The 18,362-nt window shown below is 40.6% G+C and overlaps 1 protein-coding gene across 1 annotated transcript; it reads right to left on the reverse strand.

The window, feature by feature from the left end:
• Nucleotides 1-141: 141 nt before the first annotated feature.
• Nucleotides 142-6,664, reverse strand: LOC310854600 (SKI family transcriptional corepressor 1 homolog-B-like). The gene is made up of 9 exons (XM_083759275.1): nucleotides 6,549-6,664; nucleotides 3,781-5,515; nucleotides 3,322-3,400; nucleotides 3,146-3,232; nucleotides 2,787-2,849; nucleotides 1,951-2,025; nucleotides 1,321-1,395; nucleotides 537-602; nucleotides 142-261 (listed from the first exon to the last, which is right to left on the reverse strand). The coding sequence occupies exons 2-9, from the start codon at nucleotides 5,503-5,505 to the stop codon at nucleotides 167-169; spliced, it is 2,265 nt and encodes a 754-aa protein (XP_083615401.1). The 5' UTR covers nucleotides 5,506-5,515; nucleotides 6,549-6,664; the 3' UTR covers nucleotides 142-166.
• Nucleotides 6,665-18,362: the final 11,698 nt, after the last annotated feature.

Raw genomic sequence — 18,362 nt, forward strand, 5'->3', positions numbered from 1 at the left:
TCATTGCCCCTCTGATATCAAAGTATATTCGCTTGAGTGCTAAAATCAATCATCTGTGTGTAGGTTGGTGATCCTTGGGTTACAGGTGAACTCTGGAGGTGGACCTCTATTTGGCTGGCTTAAAAAGTGAGCTGTTCCGGGGCCAGTTGATGGTTGGGGCCATCCATTATGGAGGCAGTAGAGGGGGTTTGAAGGTGCAGGCTCCAGTACAATGGCGAGGGGTCAGCATCTTACAGGAGAAATGATGAAGGGCGTCATGAGCTTCTAGGGAGAAGGCAGGTCCATCAGTTAGAGAAACGAAGGCAAACAAATCATGTCTAAGCAGCTATACTGAACATGCATTCATTATACATATCATACAACATTTTCTTAATTTCACTGACACTATAAATTCCCTTAATATACAATTAAACTACATGTTGACCATTGAAGATTCTAAAAAAAAAAGTAGCACTTGCATATTTATGGTTATGGCAATGATGACATTTTTTTTTTTTTGCATGTTATTTTTTTTTTTTTTGGACCAGGCAAATTACCTTTGAGCTTCTGTTGTATTGCATAGCGAGCCTTTCTCTCTTGATCCAACTCGCTGCACAATGTGTCTAGCAAAAAATAAAATAAAATAAATGAATAAAATAAAATAATATTATTATTTTCAAAAGGGGGCAAATGGAAAAAGAAAGCTATTGTGTGTGTGTGTGTGTGTGTGTGTGTGTGTGTGTGTGCGTGCGTGCGTGCGTGCGTGCGTGTGCGCGCGCGTGCGTGTGTGTGTGTGCGCGTGTGTGTGTGTGTGCATGCATGACTGTAATGTATGCTGTTTGCCCCCTGGTATTTAGAGTGACCCTTCTGTGTACTTGAACCCTGTATTTAAACTACTGTGTTGCTGTAACATTAAACCAATCCTTTAAAGGGTGGCATTAGTTGATGTCTACTGCATGTAAGCGATACAGTGCTACATAATGGCCTGTCTATTCAATTTTCCAGAGCATGATTTAGGCGAAAATAACCTTTGCAAACAAAACACTGGGGTTTCAAATGTCTCCCTTTGATATCGTAATTTACTCATCTGGAGTAGAAAAAATATATATATTTAGAATTTACAGGAAAGAGGTAGGACAGAAATTGCCAAGAATTCAATATGCAAGTGTCACTTTTCCCTTTTCAGTTTATAGTAAGAAAATACCATTTCAATTAACTGATATGCAGGACAGTGTTTATTTATCCATTTGTAAGTCTAGAGTGTACAACTGTAACTAATTTTTTGTTGCAAGTAAAAATGGACAGTACGTTCAGTCTATATCATTATCAACAGACACCTACCTCTAACAATTTGCAGCTGTTGGACCATCTCTTCTCTATAGGACAGCTCACGTTTCATTTGATCCTGAAAATTATCTGGCAAGTAAGAAGACCATGTCACATGGATGTTCTCTAAAACATGCAGTCTTTAACGGTACTAGTAGTCTATACTATTCCTTAACCCAGTGATTCTCAACCTGCTGGGGTCCACTGGCTATGAGCATATTGCAAGTGGGCCCCTAACTTATTGGAAAAACACTAATATTTGAATAATTATATATTAATATTTAACTGATAGAAGCCAGAACACAAATAAACATGCTCTTAAAATTGCACGCTGTGATGTTGGTCAGATGGATGGAACTGCGTAGGCCATGGCACTTTCGAGATTTTCAAGTTGGCCCTGATCCAGTAAAGGTTGAGAATAACTGCCTTCCCTTAAACCAAGAATAAAACCCCTCACTCCTGAACACGCACGCATGCACACACACACACACACACACACACACACACACACACACACACACACACACACACACACACACACACACTTAAACTTGTTAAAGTGCATCATTTATAGCCTAAATCACGTTTGATATTGGCATCCACATAATGGATGCACAGTTTTGCACTCCAAATAGCCTATATTACCTTTTAAATTTTGAAATTCACGCTCCAACTTCTTCCTGAGCTCAACTTGTTCCACGAGCTGCTTCTGAAGTTCCTCTGAAAACAAACAGACCATAAGTAATTTTCAAAGGCCATTACAAAAAGAGTCGTATTTGTATCTGCTTAGCCAAAAACATGCACTTTTACGAATTCTGAGTAACAACCAATTCATTGGTTTTCTTTTGCTCGCTGCCAGAGTAATTGCCACGAATTGCCTGAAGGCTGAAACGCTAATAGTGGAGTCCCACGGTTTTCCCAAGCATTGTAAAATAATTAGCTCCGCGTTGCCTGGGGGTCGGAGGCACGCGCACTGCTTTATGGCTGTGTATGTTAAAATGTTAATAGACTAAACGATTCCGTGTTAAAATAATAAGTCAAACTCAGTGTCTCGTGATTAAGTGGCTATAACAGCAGAAAACACTGTAGGCCAAAAACATTTAAATTCACAAATTAAATGTAGCCAATGGGGTTTAAGCCTATACCTTGCCTAAACCACTGCATTTAGCCTACATTGAGGTATAATTGAGCTACATTGCCATCAGATATCACTGGCAAGGTTAAATTGTCAATTTGTTCATTTTTTTTAAATGTGACAGATTTTGCCTGGTGTTTATTTTTTTTACATAAAGAAATAACCTGATATTGATAAATGGATAGTCGTTTCAATCAATTATGCTGTCCTTTGCTATTTATCATGGCGTCTGCCCTATAGATTCCTATGATAAATCTGCCATTGAGTCTGCCATTAAATAAACAAATAATTAAATAAATGTATCTGGGATTTCAATCATTCTCTTTGATTCTAACGAAATCCTTACCTTTAGCCATGTTTTCTATTTCCTTCTCGTGGACACTGACATCAATGCGTAAAGCTCCGTCGGCTACACAATACAGTTAAATCAAATATTTAAACTGATAATTTATTTACCAAATTATTTACCAGTTAGATTATTATGTTCAAATAATATGAAATGCAAAATCTACAGCCTATATACTATTAGAATGTATAGGACTTTTTAAAATAACCACACAAATACGCGCGCGCGCGCGCACACACACACACACACACACACACACACACACACACACACACACACACACACACACACACACACACACACACACACACACACACACACACACACACACACACACACACACCCACACACACACACACCTTGTTGTCGGTCCTTCTGGTCCTGTTGGGTGGTTCTCATCCCATCTTCGCGAGTGAGTGGTGCATCAGAGACCCGGTGAACAACACCTACAGATAATATCGTAAACAATCATTTGCATTTAGAACACGATAGGCTGCTATTAGCCTATGTTACATTCTAGGAGTAATTAGCCTACCATTAGATTCGCGTGGGCTGCTCGGACCTTTAGAGCCAAACGACGGTGGCACGTGTCCATCCTTTTCATGGGAGTACACCTGCAACATTAACAAAGTGTAATTTGCGGTTAATACGAACCCAATTAAATGCAATTTCCTCGATTTCTATACCTATTCTTTTGACAGGATGGGTCTACTTCAGAAAATTGAGGCCTAACTTCAAAAACATGAGCCGACCCATTTAGTGTGAGGATGTGGGGAGACGCTATAAAGACACATGTGAATTAATTACAGGAGGGTTCGTTGTATTTAGTGACATAATTACATTAGAATGGATTAGAATAAAGGTGGCTGAGCTGCACGAATAATTGCCATTCGTATTTATATACTATATAGGCCTATATGACCATGAAATAAATAAGAACATGACACCTGCGTAAAAAAACGACTACTATTCTGTAACTAACTGCAGTCCTTACTTCATGAAGCGTCTCTGCCACCTGCGCGCTCTGTCTCTCCTCGTCAGAGGACGTTGGAAGATGGCTCTCCTCCGGGGATTGGGGCCTCGGACTGGAGGCGGCCTCCTGGCTCTCTTCGGGGCTAGAATGAAGCTGCTCCGGCACGGGGGGGCTCGGGTGGCCTCCTCCCGGAGAGATGTGGATGGAGTCATCGTCCTCCTCTCCCTGATTGGACTCCACGTCCACATCGGGGTCAGCCACACTCTCCCCACCCGGTGATATTGACCTATAACTGGAACTCTCGCTGACGAAATCTGGTGATATGTAGCCGGAGCGCACGCCGCTGTATGTGTCCCGGTTGCCATATAGCTTGGCTATAGTTTCGGCGTCCTTGACCACGGGTCTGAAGGCCGAGATGTAGCTGATCTTCCGCTGGCTGAGGTGAGCGCCGTCCACGGAGCGAGTCTCGTCCCCGGACTTGTCTTCGTCGTTTCTGGTGGACTGAGAGCTGGAGCATCGCTCGCTCTCGTGGTAGCTGTCTTTGGGTGTGTTTGCGCACCTGCTGTCACTTTGGTCCGATAACTCGAGCTCACTCTGCCGAGCGCCAATGAGATCTGTGGGGGGTTTGGGTGGCGACTGTTGGTATGGCGGCATGGGTAGGCCACCTGCCGTGTGCCAAAACATGGGGAAAGTAGGATAAATACTGTCCTTTGCGCCGGGCCAAAATACACCCGAGACGCTGGATTTGCTCGGGTCTGGCACGCCATCATCCTTCTTTTGACACAATCCAAACCCGGGGAACCCGTACGGATGGGGGAAAATGGGCGGAGGGATTTTCTGCAGCATCCCAAAACCCTTACTGGGGACCGGGATGACTGGATAGTTCCGTGAGCCATTTACCAAACCGAGGTTACTGCCTCTGTCGTCATCACATCGCAAAGTTTTGTGGGGGACCTCGGGGGAACTTCTTTGGGACAGGTTAATTGAGGCCTGCGATTTCATTGGAGAGGACATTTCTGAACGAGTCATGGGCAGCGTCCTCTTTCTGCTCCCACCGTTGAACATGGCCTTAACATCCTCCCACGCGTGGCTAATGTCGTCGGATGAATTTTTGTCTGTCAGTTTCAGGTGGCGTCTCCACGAATTGAAGTTTGCCGCGTCTGGCTGCGTGTACTTGGATTCAGGGGTGCGATGAGAATGGAAGATGAATTTATTTGGTGAGAAATACATGTTGCAATAGCTGCATTTGATACACTTGGCTCTCGAGCTGTTATACCTAGCGGGGATGAAATTGCCCCGGCTGCCCCAGGCGCATTCGTGGGAGACATCGAATGCAAAATTCTCCGGAAGCTTTGGGGGGTTGTGTGCCCCTAGGAATGACTTGCAAAGCCTCTCGGCCTCGCGTTTGGTGATCATGCCGCAGCGCCTCGAAGAAATTGGCATTGCACCCGCGCGTCTCAGAATCTCGAGCTGGACAGGTGTGCACTGGACGCAGGTGATTCCAAGGGCAACGCGGCGGTTGTGGATCTCATTGTAGCTGTAGTTCTTCAGCAGTGTGTTCGAAATCTGAGCCAAGCAAAGTCTCTCCTGGCCGTCTATCACCAAACACACGATAGGCACCCCGTACAGAGACGTCTCGCTGACTGTGTTTGGTTTGAGGTTGGAGAAGCTTTGCACGTCCTGCTTCAGAGGTGGGGAAGAGCTGGAGTCTCGTCCCTTCGCTAGCTGGCTGGGTAGAGACTCCATTCCGAGAAGTCTAGAAGGCATAAACTACATTTAGCCTCGTCCCATTCCAAGATACAAAAACAAATACAATCATATTTATATTTTATATTAAGGCTTCACCAGAAAGCAATATAATTACAGCTCAGATAGGCTTCATATGCATTTAAAACATAAAAACATTACACCTATTACTATACTACTACTAATAATGTTAAAGCAAGTAGGCCTATAAATCACTTTGTTTATATATAGCTATAGATAAATGCAAATATTCAAAAACAATTAGGGCTAATTTAAAACTTTTTTATTAGATGTATGCAGTACATTTCATTTTCTGAAATCTATGATATTTGTGCAGCATAGTTTTCTGGAAGTATAAGGCCCTGTTAACTTATTGGTGATAGATAGTCTCTTTAACTAAGCTGGGCAAACCGTGCCTGCAGGTGTAGGTATACGTTCCTACTGTTTTTAAATAGTGAGGATAACTTAAGAGGCAATAAGATCTTTACGCTCATAAGAACAGACGGGAAACATCCCCTGAGCTGCATGCGCCAATGCGCTTATAAAGACGAAAAGAACAACTAAGCCGCTTTCAAGGAAATTACACAAGTTAAACTGTGTATTTGTTTTCTTAACTAAAGACTAGCCTTAAATACAATGAAAGCTTCGCATGCAATTTGTGCAGATTATCCTAGTGGAAATTAGGCCTGTGAAGTTCAATCTGTATGTGTGTGTGTGCGTGTGTGTGTGTGTGTGTGTGTGTGTGTGTGTGTGTGTGTGTGTGTGTGTGTGTGTGTGTGTGTGTGTGTGTGTGTGTATATATATATATATATATATATATATATATATATATATATGTGTGTGTGTGTGTGTGTGTGTGCCTTTATGAAGCAAATTAATTTCCAAATAAATGTATACAAATCGGCATTATATGAATAGAAAATAATATTAAAGTGATGTTTTAAAGTGATAAAACAAGTCTAAAGTCGGACTAAAATTATGATCGGCATCAATAAAAGTAGTAGCCTATATAGACAAAAGGAAGAAAGAATCACAAAGCCTACCTTTTCCTCCCGAAAAGAACACAGTACTTCCAGGGTTTAGATAAAACAATCTTTCATGAAAAAAGGAACAGCACGCGAAAAATGTAGCCAGTTTGTTGAAAAAACATATAGCCTATATAGATGTCGCCCAAAATGATTGGCCTAAAAAGGAAATAAAAGTCTTCGGGTTTCTTTTAGAGCGCACGGATAAGCTCCATCCTCCAAGACTCCAGCGAGCTGAATGGTGAACGACAGTGACCACATGGCAGCTTCTCTCCTCCTCTCCTCACTGTACAAATGACCGCTAAACTAATAGCAAGGCACACCCACTTAACGTGCACTCTGTTTAACCGCGTAGTGTCCGGCTCCAAGAGCAACAGTCACACTTTGTCCATTATAGGTAAGGACCTATAACGGTTACACTTACAGTAGGCTATAGCTACTAATAGACTAAGTCAACACAAAAATCCTGAAATTTGACCCGGTATGGATAGATCGTTTAGTCACGCATGAGCTAACACAAAATTACAATATTTTAGTTATAAAATCAGTGTCCGTTGTGGTTGCGCATGCATGCTTTAATAATGCAATGTGCATATCAACTTCGGCAAACGGAGGGAAAACATATCAAAGCTAAAATATCGCAGAAGGCACAGAAGACAAAATTACACCGAGGGTGCATCATTTATCAAGTTACACGACCATCTGTTAGGCCTCTTGTCACTGCACGCAAATCAATTTGAGGCTTCCACACGCACACACGCCTTACGTTTTGAGGCTGCCCGCGCGCTTTTGTTCGCGTGTCAAATAATTCGACATGTTTTAAATCACACATGCACTGACTGTGCGTTTTTCTTTTCAGACCGTGCAATGAAACTGGACGGAATATAAGATGAGCTGATAAAATGCCCCAGGCGAGTCAAATGCCACCCACAACCCCAACACGCGCTCAGCGCGACACATTTCTTCCTCTGTCCAAACGTATATGAGCCCAATAATCTAATCTGTGATATGAGAGAGATAATGTTCAGCAGGCCTTTAGGCTACACAACGAGGCCAGATTACACAAACAGTGGTGTGTATAAAGCAATAGTGAGATAAGTGAACCCATATGATACTTTTACGACCGTATTAACTATTAATAACCAGATCAATGCCTCATCGGTTAACCTCACTAATGTCTCGTCCGGTACCTAGAAGCTATTAATACCTGGAACAGGTTGTTCCAGGCTGTGCGTCGTCAGATTAGCGGACACTTAATTTGTCTCTGTCATTTATTATGGCTGAAAAAACACTATAGCCTATCATGTGTGATTCAACCAAAACGATTTAGAAAAAGCACAATAGGTCTATATGAATGCACATGTGCAATAATGATAGGTCACAACACACGATATAGATATTCTAATCGTAATTCCAGACGAAAATACAATGACTTCTCTCATCAGGTCCTGCATGCAATGTAATGCGCGGTCTGGCCTACAGGTGCAGAGTGCAGTGCATGGACCCATCAGTAATGCACACCAACAGGACAACTGATGCCTCACTGAACTGGACATTAGCCTACTAATAACGGCTCTCATGTAGACGTCTCCTAACTTTGCAAAAAAAAAGAAAATAGAAGAAAGGAAAGAAAGAAAAGAAAAGACAATGATTATAAAATCTGACCGTGTAATTTGTTTCAGAAATCCAAGAACTGAGCAAAACACGTTTCCATAACTTTATGTCAAGTCTATTTAGTTAATTGGTAGAGTAGAGTATAGTAGACGATCGAAAGTGACAAGCCAATGTAAGGTATAGGTGTAGATGTGGATGATCACGTCTGGGACGCATCACGCATGTCACATTATGAAAGCCTCAGTCGTTGCTGTCGTGCAGAAACCTTGTGACACTCATTCAAGAGTGTCACACAAAAAGTCAAATCTAAGACCTATATATACAAGCTCACAAAGCGTCTGCAGTGCTGTTGTGCAGAGCTTATAATAGGGCTATATGGTCATCTCTTGTCACTATATATTTTTTTTTAAAGGAACAATTTTGGACATACAAGGTTTCCACCATGCCGACGCGATGTCCAGGTTGAAAGTTGCACTGCGTTTGCCCCGCGACACACATGCACTGGTCGGGTCTCAGGTAGCGCACTGTTCTGTTCCGTCAGCTTATCCCCCTGCAATATTCATGGAGAAAAGGGAGCCTCGCTGAACCCGATATAAGCGCAACCTCTCCCCTTTCACAATCAAGAGGCTTTCCTCCAGCCCCAACAATAATTACAATTTTATACTGTAATTATTCCTCTCTTTTTAATTATTTAGGACCACCGACTGAATGGGCCATTGTCGCTGCTTATTCCAGAGAAACGTGAGCTCACGTGGCTCACAACACTCTCATTAGGGCGGGAGTTGTGCTGCACGGGAACAGCGCAGCACGAGCTTTTAATTAGACGTTTCAGCGGTAATTTTAGGCGTGCTCTCTCTCTCTCTCTATTAGGCTACTGTTGGATACACATGAATGAGGGCTTTTTAAAAGAGCAAATTACCTGCGCCTCATTTATATGCATCCAATTGTTTAAACAAACCTTCCCTAAAATATTAATGTGCTTTAGGGTTTAAGTCATTAGAATTCCAAACTCACGAGAGGTGCACCCTGGCCTGCAGACCTAATAGAATATTCAAGACGTGGGTGCACTGGCACAGGCCTTTTGACAGGCAGATAGAGAGAGAGATTAGGCCAGCTACTAAACGTTTCATTTCAGTTTCATTGTAGGCCTATTTGTTTCTTTCTATAAAAAACATACAGTATAGGCGCAGTCTCTGTCACGGAATTTGATAAATTCAGGGATATTTAGGCTATTAGACAATTAATTAATTGTCTGTCAATGTCATTCCAGGGGCTGCATTGACTTTAGGCTATAGGCTATCTCGGCGTATGAAGCTATATTTATAGGTTTTCCATGCGGGCCATGCATTGCATATGTTATTTCGAGGTCAAAATGAGATGCTTATTATTGTGAGTCAATAAAATGAGCTTCAGAACAGCCTCTGTGGCAATTAACGCCAAAATAATGTCTCCTCCTGAGTTAGATTGAATATGCCTTATATATACATGCGCTACAGGCAGATCGTTGTAATTTCCCGTGCTTATATGCAAAGTTATCTATCTATATTAGACACAGAACAGCCAAAATACCGGACCTGCAAAAGCATCCTATTTGCGCAATAAAGGCACGCATAACTGCGTCCATGTGGCCAGTTACATTCTGTCATATTATATGGGAAGATAAATCAAGTCCGCCTAAATCAGGACAGGTTTAATAACAGCAGCAATTGAGACCAAATGTTTTATAATTAACAGTTGTATCAGCACCCTATAAAACCATGACCCCAATAAATTCAATTTTAGAGACCAATCAATCCTCTTCTTAGGCGATAGACGATATTGATCCATCCTTGCTCAGCGCTCTTAAACGGTTTTCCCGTATCCTTTTTGTTTCCAGTGAAAAGAACATTTCGATTACACTTTTTATTGGGCAAGGATTGCTCTGAGAGGGAGGCATTGGCTCGAAAATTAAACGGTGACATTTTAATTACAGGACATTGATAAAGGGATCTGGGTAATGGCTGTGTACAGGGAGAGCACTCATTGTCCCCGCCTGATGTGCTAATCAACTTGGACTGCTCTGTAAAAAGGTCATCGGCCGATACAATGCGGAGGCGTACCTCTGTGGCAAATGGGAATATGAGGGGCCCGGATTGCATGAAATGAAGACGCATCCCCAAACAATATGCGGTCAATATCCCCACGGAGAAGCCCACAAGATGAGATTGAAAATCCACATTTCGTTCGCGACATATATTGGTATAGGTCAAATTTAACATAGCAATAGATCATTTGATCGCCGTGATTTTATTTCAGCAACAATTTACGTGATAAAAACAGGTATTTTTTATATATAAAATTGTTCACTTTCTCTGTCCTAATGGTCCTAATATAGGCTAGAACAGCCAATCACGCAGTGCACTAAAAGCCAAAATACCTATTATAACAATCGAGAGAGCACGATACGCCAATATTAACACGATTTGTGTATTGCATATAATGACACAAAACACAAAAAAAGACACATACTCAAAATGTGTGTTAGCCAATACGTGGATGTGTTACATAACATCCTTGTTTAGACCAGTGTTTCCCCAAACCTTTACATGTCAAGGACCCCCAAATTGACACAAAAAACTTAAATCTGCATTGTGGGATAGGCCTACATTAACATGGCCTGAAAATGACGAACTACATTCTTGTTGTTTTTTCTCCACCTCCTGTCTAAAGCATGTTGAAAGAAGATGCTAAACTCCTATAAAACAAGCTAAGCTCCCCTCCATAAGCTGCTCTCAGATCTGTTGAAACACAGGCTTGGCCCCCTCTGCTGATCAAAATGGGATTGGGCAATTCAGTCATTTATTTAAAAAAATTAAAAAAGCTATTTGAGATAAGCACATAGCATTACAATGTAAAAAACAGACAGACCATAGATCTTGGTGATATATCAGGGAAGAGGAAAATGTAAAGACCAGTTAGACAAACATATATAAGTTTCATGCAAAGCATTTCTGCCATATTCGTTCTTATAGCCCTGGTCATCTTGAAGTGAAGAATATGTTATACTTTTTCTATACTTAATACTCCGCAAGTGGTTATTATTCTGACCGTCTGTGTGCATCTACTCTGGAGCTAATCCTACAAATGCAGTTGGACCGAACAGCAACAAACTTTGTATATGCCTGCTGGCAGTAGAAATATACCCTGCTTAAATTTAATTTTTCATGTGTTTTATACATTTTGAAGCTTCAAAGCGTCTCTGTTCTTGCTGAAACCTTGTCCATTTAGATATGACAGAGTCAACTGACGTCGGATGACTGATGTCACAGGCTGGCAACATGCAATCTGAGATCAACATTGGAGCCATGTTATTTCCATGTGATACATGATGTTTTCTTTTACAGATTGCCTTGGTAAATGGTGCATTTATATAGCGCCTTTATCCAAGGCGCTTTACAGAGATTGTGCATTACATTCACCCATTCACACACACATTCATACACTGATGGCAGCGGAAACCATGCAAGGCACCAACTAGCACATCGGGAGCAATTAGGGGTTCAGTGTCTTGCTCAAGGACACTTCGACAGTAACTCTGGGGGAGCCCGGGTTCGAACTGGCAACCTTACGGTTACCATCCAGGCACTCTACCCCTGAGCCACCGCCTTCACAGTATATGACTTGACTCTGCTCCAAAAACCTTGGTCTTATTTGATCCCATGAAAACTAAACTTAGTTGTTGTTGATTGAGAGCCACATTAACAAACTAGCTCAGACTTGTTTTATTCGTATCATCTCAGAAATATGTGCAGGATGAAAGGATCAGATCAATTTGACATTTTAAAAACACCAAAATCACCATACATTATTGTAACTCTTTAATTGAAGACACTCAATAGTCAATAGGCTCCAAATTGTATACAGAATTCTGCTGCTAGACTTTTAATTAAAACAAGGAGGAGGAGAACACACACTACTCATATTTTAACTTCCCTATAATGGGTGGCCTGTCTGTTTTAGAATTCATTTTAAGATTTTACTGATTACATTTAAGGCACTTCATGGCGTGGCCCCATTTTTGAGTTATTAACCTCTTATGAGAATGGTGTGCAGCCTGGGTCCTCAGGCAGGAACCTGGCAACCTGCTGGTTGCTCCTGAGTGGAGGCTGAAGACAAAGGGTGAGCGTGGCGTTCCTGTCATGGTCCGTCATCTCTGGAACCACCTGCCCGAGGATCCCAGGTGTCTATACTTTTACATGCCTTGTTAAGATTTACTTTAAACAAAAGGCCTTTCAATAACAAAACATTTTGAAATGTTTGGTTCAGTGTCGTTCTTATTTACAACTTCACAAATGTTGCAACACACTTTGCAACGTTGTTTTGAGTGTTTTATAAATATTTAAACATTATGTTACATTAGTATCTTAAAAAGTACTGCATACCTCAGGAAATTGATGCCAAAACAGAACAGATAAGTTCTGATTCCTGTTCCCGCTGAAATGAAACTCCAAACAGACTTGACAGTCAAGGGTCAGAGTCAAAGAATATTAATGATGGAAATTAATATATCTCATAGTATATACTGTAGGAGGCGGTGGATTCAAGAGGTGGGTTTGTAACTGGAAGGTCAATGGGTTCAAATCCTTGGCACGCCAGAGGAAGACTGCAGTTGAAGACAGTGAATGAATTTCTGAAGCTTCTATTGAGTAACCATAGGTAACATATGGGGCCCTATCTTGCACCTCCAAATTTGGCACAATTCTATTAGTATTAGTAGCCTATATGCAGACACACATAATCCTTAAAATGCATAATCAGCCAATAATTTGAAATGGTACTATGATTTCAGTTGCGTCCTTGCATATATCAACAACAAAAAAATCTCACTTGTGTGAAGTGAGAGGCGCAGCGAGGGCAGTATTTATATTAGCTGCCGATGACGTCTTACGTTGTCATTTACTGCCCTAAACAAACATGAAAGTTCATAGACTTGGCAGGCAGGAATTACATCATAATTTACCCTAAACAAACATTAAAGTTCATAGACTTGGCGGGCACGAATTACATCATAACCCTAAACAAACATCAAAGTCCATAGACTTGGCTGGGATGGGACATTTATAGACTTTATTACAAGTCCATAGACTTGTGATGATGTAATTTCAGAAAGCCATGCATTAGAGGGGCTGGCGCCACTCAAAAATGAGAATGAGGGGGAATGAGAATAGAGCAAGAATTCCTCACTTAAATATTTTCTTACAACTGATCTATAGGAAAATTAATAAAAACTAGAACTGCACTCTGTCGAGTGCCTACTTGCTTGTTGCACACGAGTAGGCCATAAATGGCCTACTAGTGCACAAGCAGAGCACGCAAGTACTATATGTCGATCAGTGTCGGGTGGATTAAAGGAAATGCCTCTATGTATATGTAATTTGTAAGTTGATTAGCGGTATACTGTGGTTACTTTGCGCCCCGTTTAATGCGTATGTATCGTAGCAGCATATGACGTCAGGGTATAACTGGCATAACTAGCTCTCAATGATGACGTAATAAAGATGAGGATTAAAGGACCCAATGCCAGGGTGTAATTGGTTTTCGATGGTGACGTAATGATATGTTTTAGTGTCGGGAGGATTAAAGGTAATGCCCCTATGTATACATGTATGTAATCTGACACCACTGCCATATCAAGCGCAAGTATTACATCATACGCTGGCACGGCGCATACACATCAAACGGCGACACACATCGAAGCACTGGACGAAAACTATTACTTGCGCGCTCTGCTTGTGCAAGTAATAAATCCAGGAGTATTGATGTTAGCCACAACAAATTAAAGGAGGCATTCCTGCCCATATTAATAATGAAGAGAAAAATCCTACCAGAGGAGTCCATATAAGACTCAATACTTTGCCATCACCTTTAGTTGTTAGGAATGTTCCTCTTTGAGCTCAAGTCAGAACAGCACAAAGGAAAGTGGTGCTCAGTGGAGCATAAATCTCCATCAGGAGGCACGACCCAATAATAATACTTACAATTTCTGATCTCTCATCATCTGTCGGCTGGTGTCTGGTGTTTGCACACATCATATGTGCATGGTGCTGTGTGGAAGAGACAGACAGGGATCTTTATAAATTATTTTTCGGAAAGCCATGCATTAGAGGGGCTAGCGCCACTCAAAAATGAGAATTAGAGGGAATGAGAAAAAAAAGAAAATTATATATTACAATTACAGGATCAACTACGATGCATTAGAATTTCATGGCAGATAATTGTAGTGTACTGTAGATCCCATACACTGGACAAGGTATTGCCTGCAGGCCATCATCATAGCCCAAAGTCTGGAGGAGGGAATGTGGGTCTAAGATTATGAATTCACAAAAAAATGTTTGGGTGAAAAGAAATCTCATGCAAATACAGGTTTCACAATACCGGCTGAAATTGGAGAGCAGCAGCGAAATGGATTTGATATCAGAGTTCTTCCAACTCAGTCACTCACAGGATTGGCCTGTGATGCTATTTCTTCTTTCTGCTGCAGAAATCCTAGGGTTAGATATTCATCTAAGTTAAAACATTAGAGGCATCAGGCATTAGCATCAGACAGAAACTTCACCAGATGGAAACTTCATGCATGAAATTAAAACATCCCAGGTAGCTGACAATACAATCTCATTGAAGATGGATATTCATTAATTACAATGTTAGTGAGCTTGTCACATTTTGAGATTAACTTAAATAAAAATTAAGCAACCTTTGGTTGTCATCAATTTCAACTCAAATTTGGGTGACCCGGGTAAATCTTGTATATGTATAGGTTTAGCAGTTCCACCAAAATGTTGCATACAGAATACACAATTTTATTTGCAATTCACACCAATACTTTGCTGAACATCTGAAAAGTAATTTGTCGCCGCTGATCATGGTTTTTGTGTTTACCAAACACAATACATTATTTTACAACTCAACCTTCATTGACTTTCCCACTACTTTCTTCATTCTAGACACCATCTCTTTGCAGAATATACAGTAGCTGATCTATAAGTTCGACAAATATTTTCGCCAAATGTTTGTCATATATCATATGCGCTTGATAGGAATGATATAGGATTCAAGTGGTTACAGTCAGTGGCTACAGGTATAAGGCCAGCTTTATGTAGGTTATGGTTATATTATTCCACATTTGGAATAATCATATATAATAGAACAATTACACAAATGAGCATAATAGAAATACATTGGTATGATATAAAAATAGATTATATTGGTTGTACAGAACTTTCTTTTGGAATTCCACCTTTATAGATTACAAATATTAAATAATTGAACTGCATTTTCTATAGTGGATTAGTGGTCTTTCTCAAATATAAGATTACAGTATAAATGCTGTAAATAAAAGTGCAAAAAGAGAGAGAAAACAATGGTGCTTCGCATGGCACATAAACTATTGGTCTGGACCAAACAAAGGTTGTAGGATAAATATTATCTATTGAGTCATGGAATTGTGTTTACAACATTAGAATGGCAATGCAATTTTGAGCTAAGTAATGTAAGTTAAATGTAAGCACCATTGAGCAATTTCTCAGTTTTTAACTGATATGTTTATACTGGTACAGTATGTGTTACTGTCTGTTATACTGTGAATCTATCTATGAATTGTAAAAGCCTGCTTAGCTTTGGTGTGCCTTGAGCCCTTTCTTTAGCTTTTAATAATTTAATACCTGGCTATTTGTCAATAGTCAAAACAGTTAATTGTCAATTAATGATCATGATTAAATACTACATTGGCTTGAGTCATGACAAGCATGGATCAATATATTCCTGAAAATGTTTCAAAGATTGGCAAGTCATATAGAAATGTGGATTATATATAAAACCACATACTTGTGTGCAGATAATGCTGAATGAACAGAGATGTTGACTGTGAAGTTATACACAGCTGTCACAATATGAGGCTATCAGACGAATAAAGATACATGGCACTGAATCATAATCCTATTTGGATGACTATCGTTAACTTTGTTTACATACATTTGCATCAATGCTAACGTTTTTTGTAGAGGAATCGAAAAACAACCTTTGATATCTTAAAGGACCACTTTTCAACCTATTTTCATATAATAGGTCCTCACTAATAATCATGATAAAATGGCACAATTTTTTGTAGTCAGTCTGTGTCTCATAGGAGGGCTGTGGGCAGTTCACAAACCCAGTGACATCATTGATGGGGAATCCAAGCTGCAGGCTTTCTAGTCCTGAAAAGTTGCAATGCGAAAAAGGAAGCCATCGTTCTCACGATAATAAAAATCTAAACATTTTTGAAAAACAAATCTTGTGTTACTTTGCAATCTGACACAGGAAAATTTAGACATTTTCCTTTAGTCCTCACTCCACCGTTACTCCATCTGAAAGCCACCACTTATCTATGCAGAACCATGGCCAGAGATTATAGATATAAACATTCAAATTTGTCTTGTAGGGAAGGAAAGTGACATCAAAAGCTGATCACCCTTAACAAGGCCTCTGTTGGCCCAGGCCGTAGCGTAACGGTCTGGGCACCGGACTGGTGATCCAGTCGCGGTGTGCCGCGGGTTCGACTCCCGGACCCGACACGGCCTTTACCGCATGTCATCCCCCATCTCTCTCCCATTTCCTGTCAGCCTACTGTCTGTCCCTTAAAAAATCAATAAAAAGGCGTAAGCCGCAAAAAAAAAAATCTAAAAAAAAAACAAAAAAAAAACAAGGCCTCTGTTGGTTGTGTTAACTCCTGAGAAAACAGCATAGATAATTATTTCTCCATTATTTAATAAAATAAATAAAGTGCACTCCTGTGAGGGAAGATCTCCGCCATTCGGAATGGAATATGAAAGATCTCACATGATGACTCCAGAGATAATGTGTACCGATTTTCTTTGGACAAAATCTGTCCAATGTGTACAATGTCAGCAACAATATGTTGTATGTTAAGTATGTTAAAGAAAACGCTTGAAGAAAATCTTGTTTGGCGTACATATACCGCTACCTAGTTTCATCATGATCCAAGGAATCCAGTGAATTTTAAAATAAGAGTTTTATGACCAGAGTTATAGACCAAAAGGTGAAACGACCTGTTACAGCACCACTATGAGGCCAATTTGAAAGATTTGGGGCTGCGGCTCTTCCAGCCTACTGGGGGCGTGCTTGCAAAGTTTCGCACTGATCAGTCCAGCGATGCAGGAGATTAGCTGTTCAGAGATTGACAAACACACACAGACAGACACAGGACAAAAACACAATCTACGGGCTTAAAAAATAAATAAAAATAACATTTGTAGGAATAGCAGGAATCACAGAATGTCTCAGATGTGAGATCCATCCAATGTCTCCATAAAACTATTTTTTATTGCTCAATACTAGCCCAATTTGTTAAAATTAATAAAGTAATACAAATGTGATTTCTCTCATCAAAAACAATCAATCTGCTGCAGTTGCTCAAGGATGTTGGCATTCAACTTGCAAACATCAGAGTATTGCATTATATATCTACCTCAATGTTAAATAAGTTTGTGCTTGTTACAAATGCAATTTCTGCTTTACTGCAGTGAAGGTAGATGCCAGAGCTAATCGTGCAAACCCCTGGACCAATCAGTGCCAAATGTTGCCAATAGGCCACAGATGTATTTTTACTATTATACACATATTATACACGACGTTATTGTCCCTGTTGTCCCGATTATTGTCCCTGTCAAGCTCTAATAGGAGCTGTCTTTTAGACATACATGTCTAGGCTATGCCAACATGCATCACTCAGTTGAAGTCAGATGCTCAATCGTGGTCCACTGCCTGTTTCCACGTTTTTGGTGAACAGCTATAGCTTTCACATGAGCAGATCCATTTCCTCAGCAGAACACCATTTGCTTCGCCAGCCAAATATGCCTTTAAAATAGTAATGTGCCATTGCGCCAGGTACGGGTAGATCTTATGGCAATGGAGATGACACTGACTGACTTTGATTGGTTTAATTCATGTTAAAATGGCATGACTTCACACAAGTCACGTGATCTACTTCGTCACTCAGAGAAAACTATCATCCGATTAACCCAATGTGTACATGAAAGTATAGCTTCATGATTCATGTTGAACACTGCATGTCTCTCTCTCTCTGAATCTGATCAGTATTCATATGTACTGAATTAGGGTCAATAGGGTCAATGTGTGGAAGGGGCAGGCATGTACTGTAACAAGCATGACAAATTGTAA

The sequence above is a fragment of the Protomyctophum parallelum genome, assembly GCF_964188405.1.
Source record: "Protomyctophum parallelum genome assembly, chromosome: 2".
Classification (NCBI taxonomy): domain Eukaryota; kingdom Metazoa; phylum Chordata; class Actinopteri; order Myctophiformes; family Myctophidae; genus Protomyctophum; species Protomyctophum parallelum.

Coding starts and splice junctions, on each gene's coding strand:
- LOC310854600 (XM_083759275.1), bottom strand. CDS start 5,505: ATGGAGTCTCTACCCAGCCAGCTAGCGAAGGGACGAGACTCCAGCTCT. Junction 3,401..3,780: donor TGGCAGAGACGCTTCATGAA/GTAAGGACTGCA, acceptor TTAATGTTGCAG/GTGTACTCCCATGAAAAGGA. Junction 1,396..1,950: donor TGAATTTCAAAATTTAAAAG/GTAATATAGGCT, acceptor CTTACTTGCCAG/ATAATTTTCAGGATCAAATG.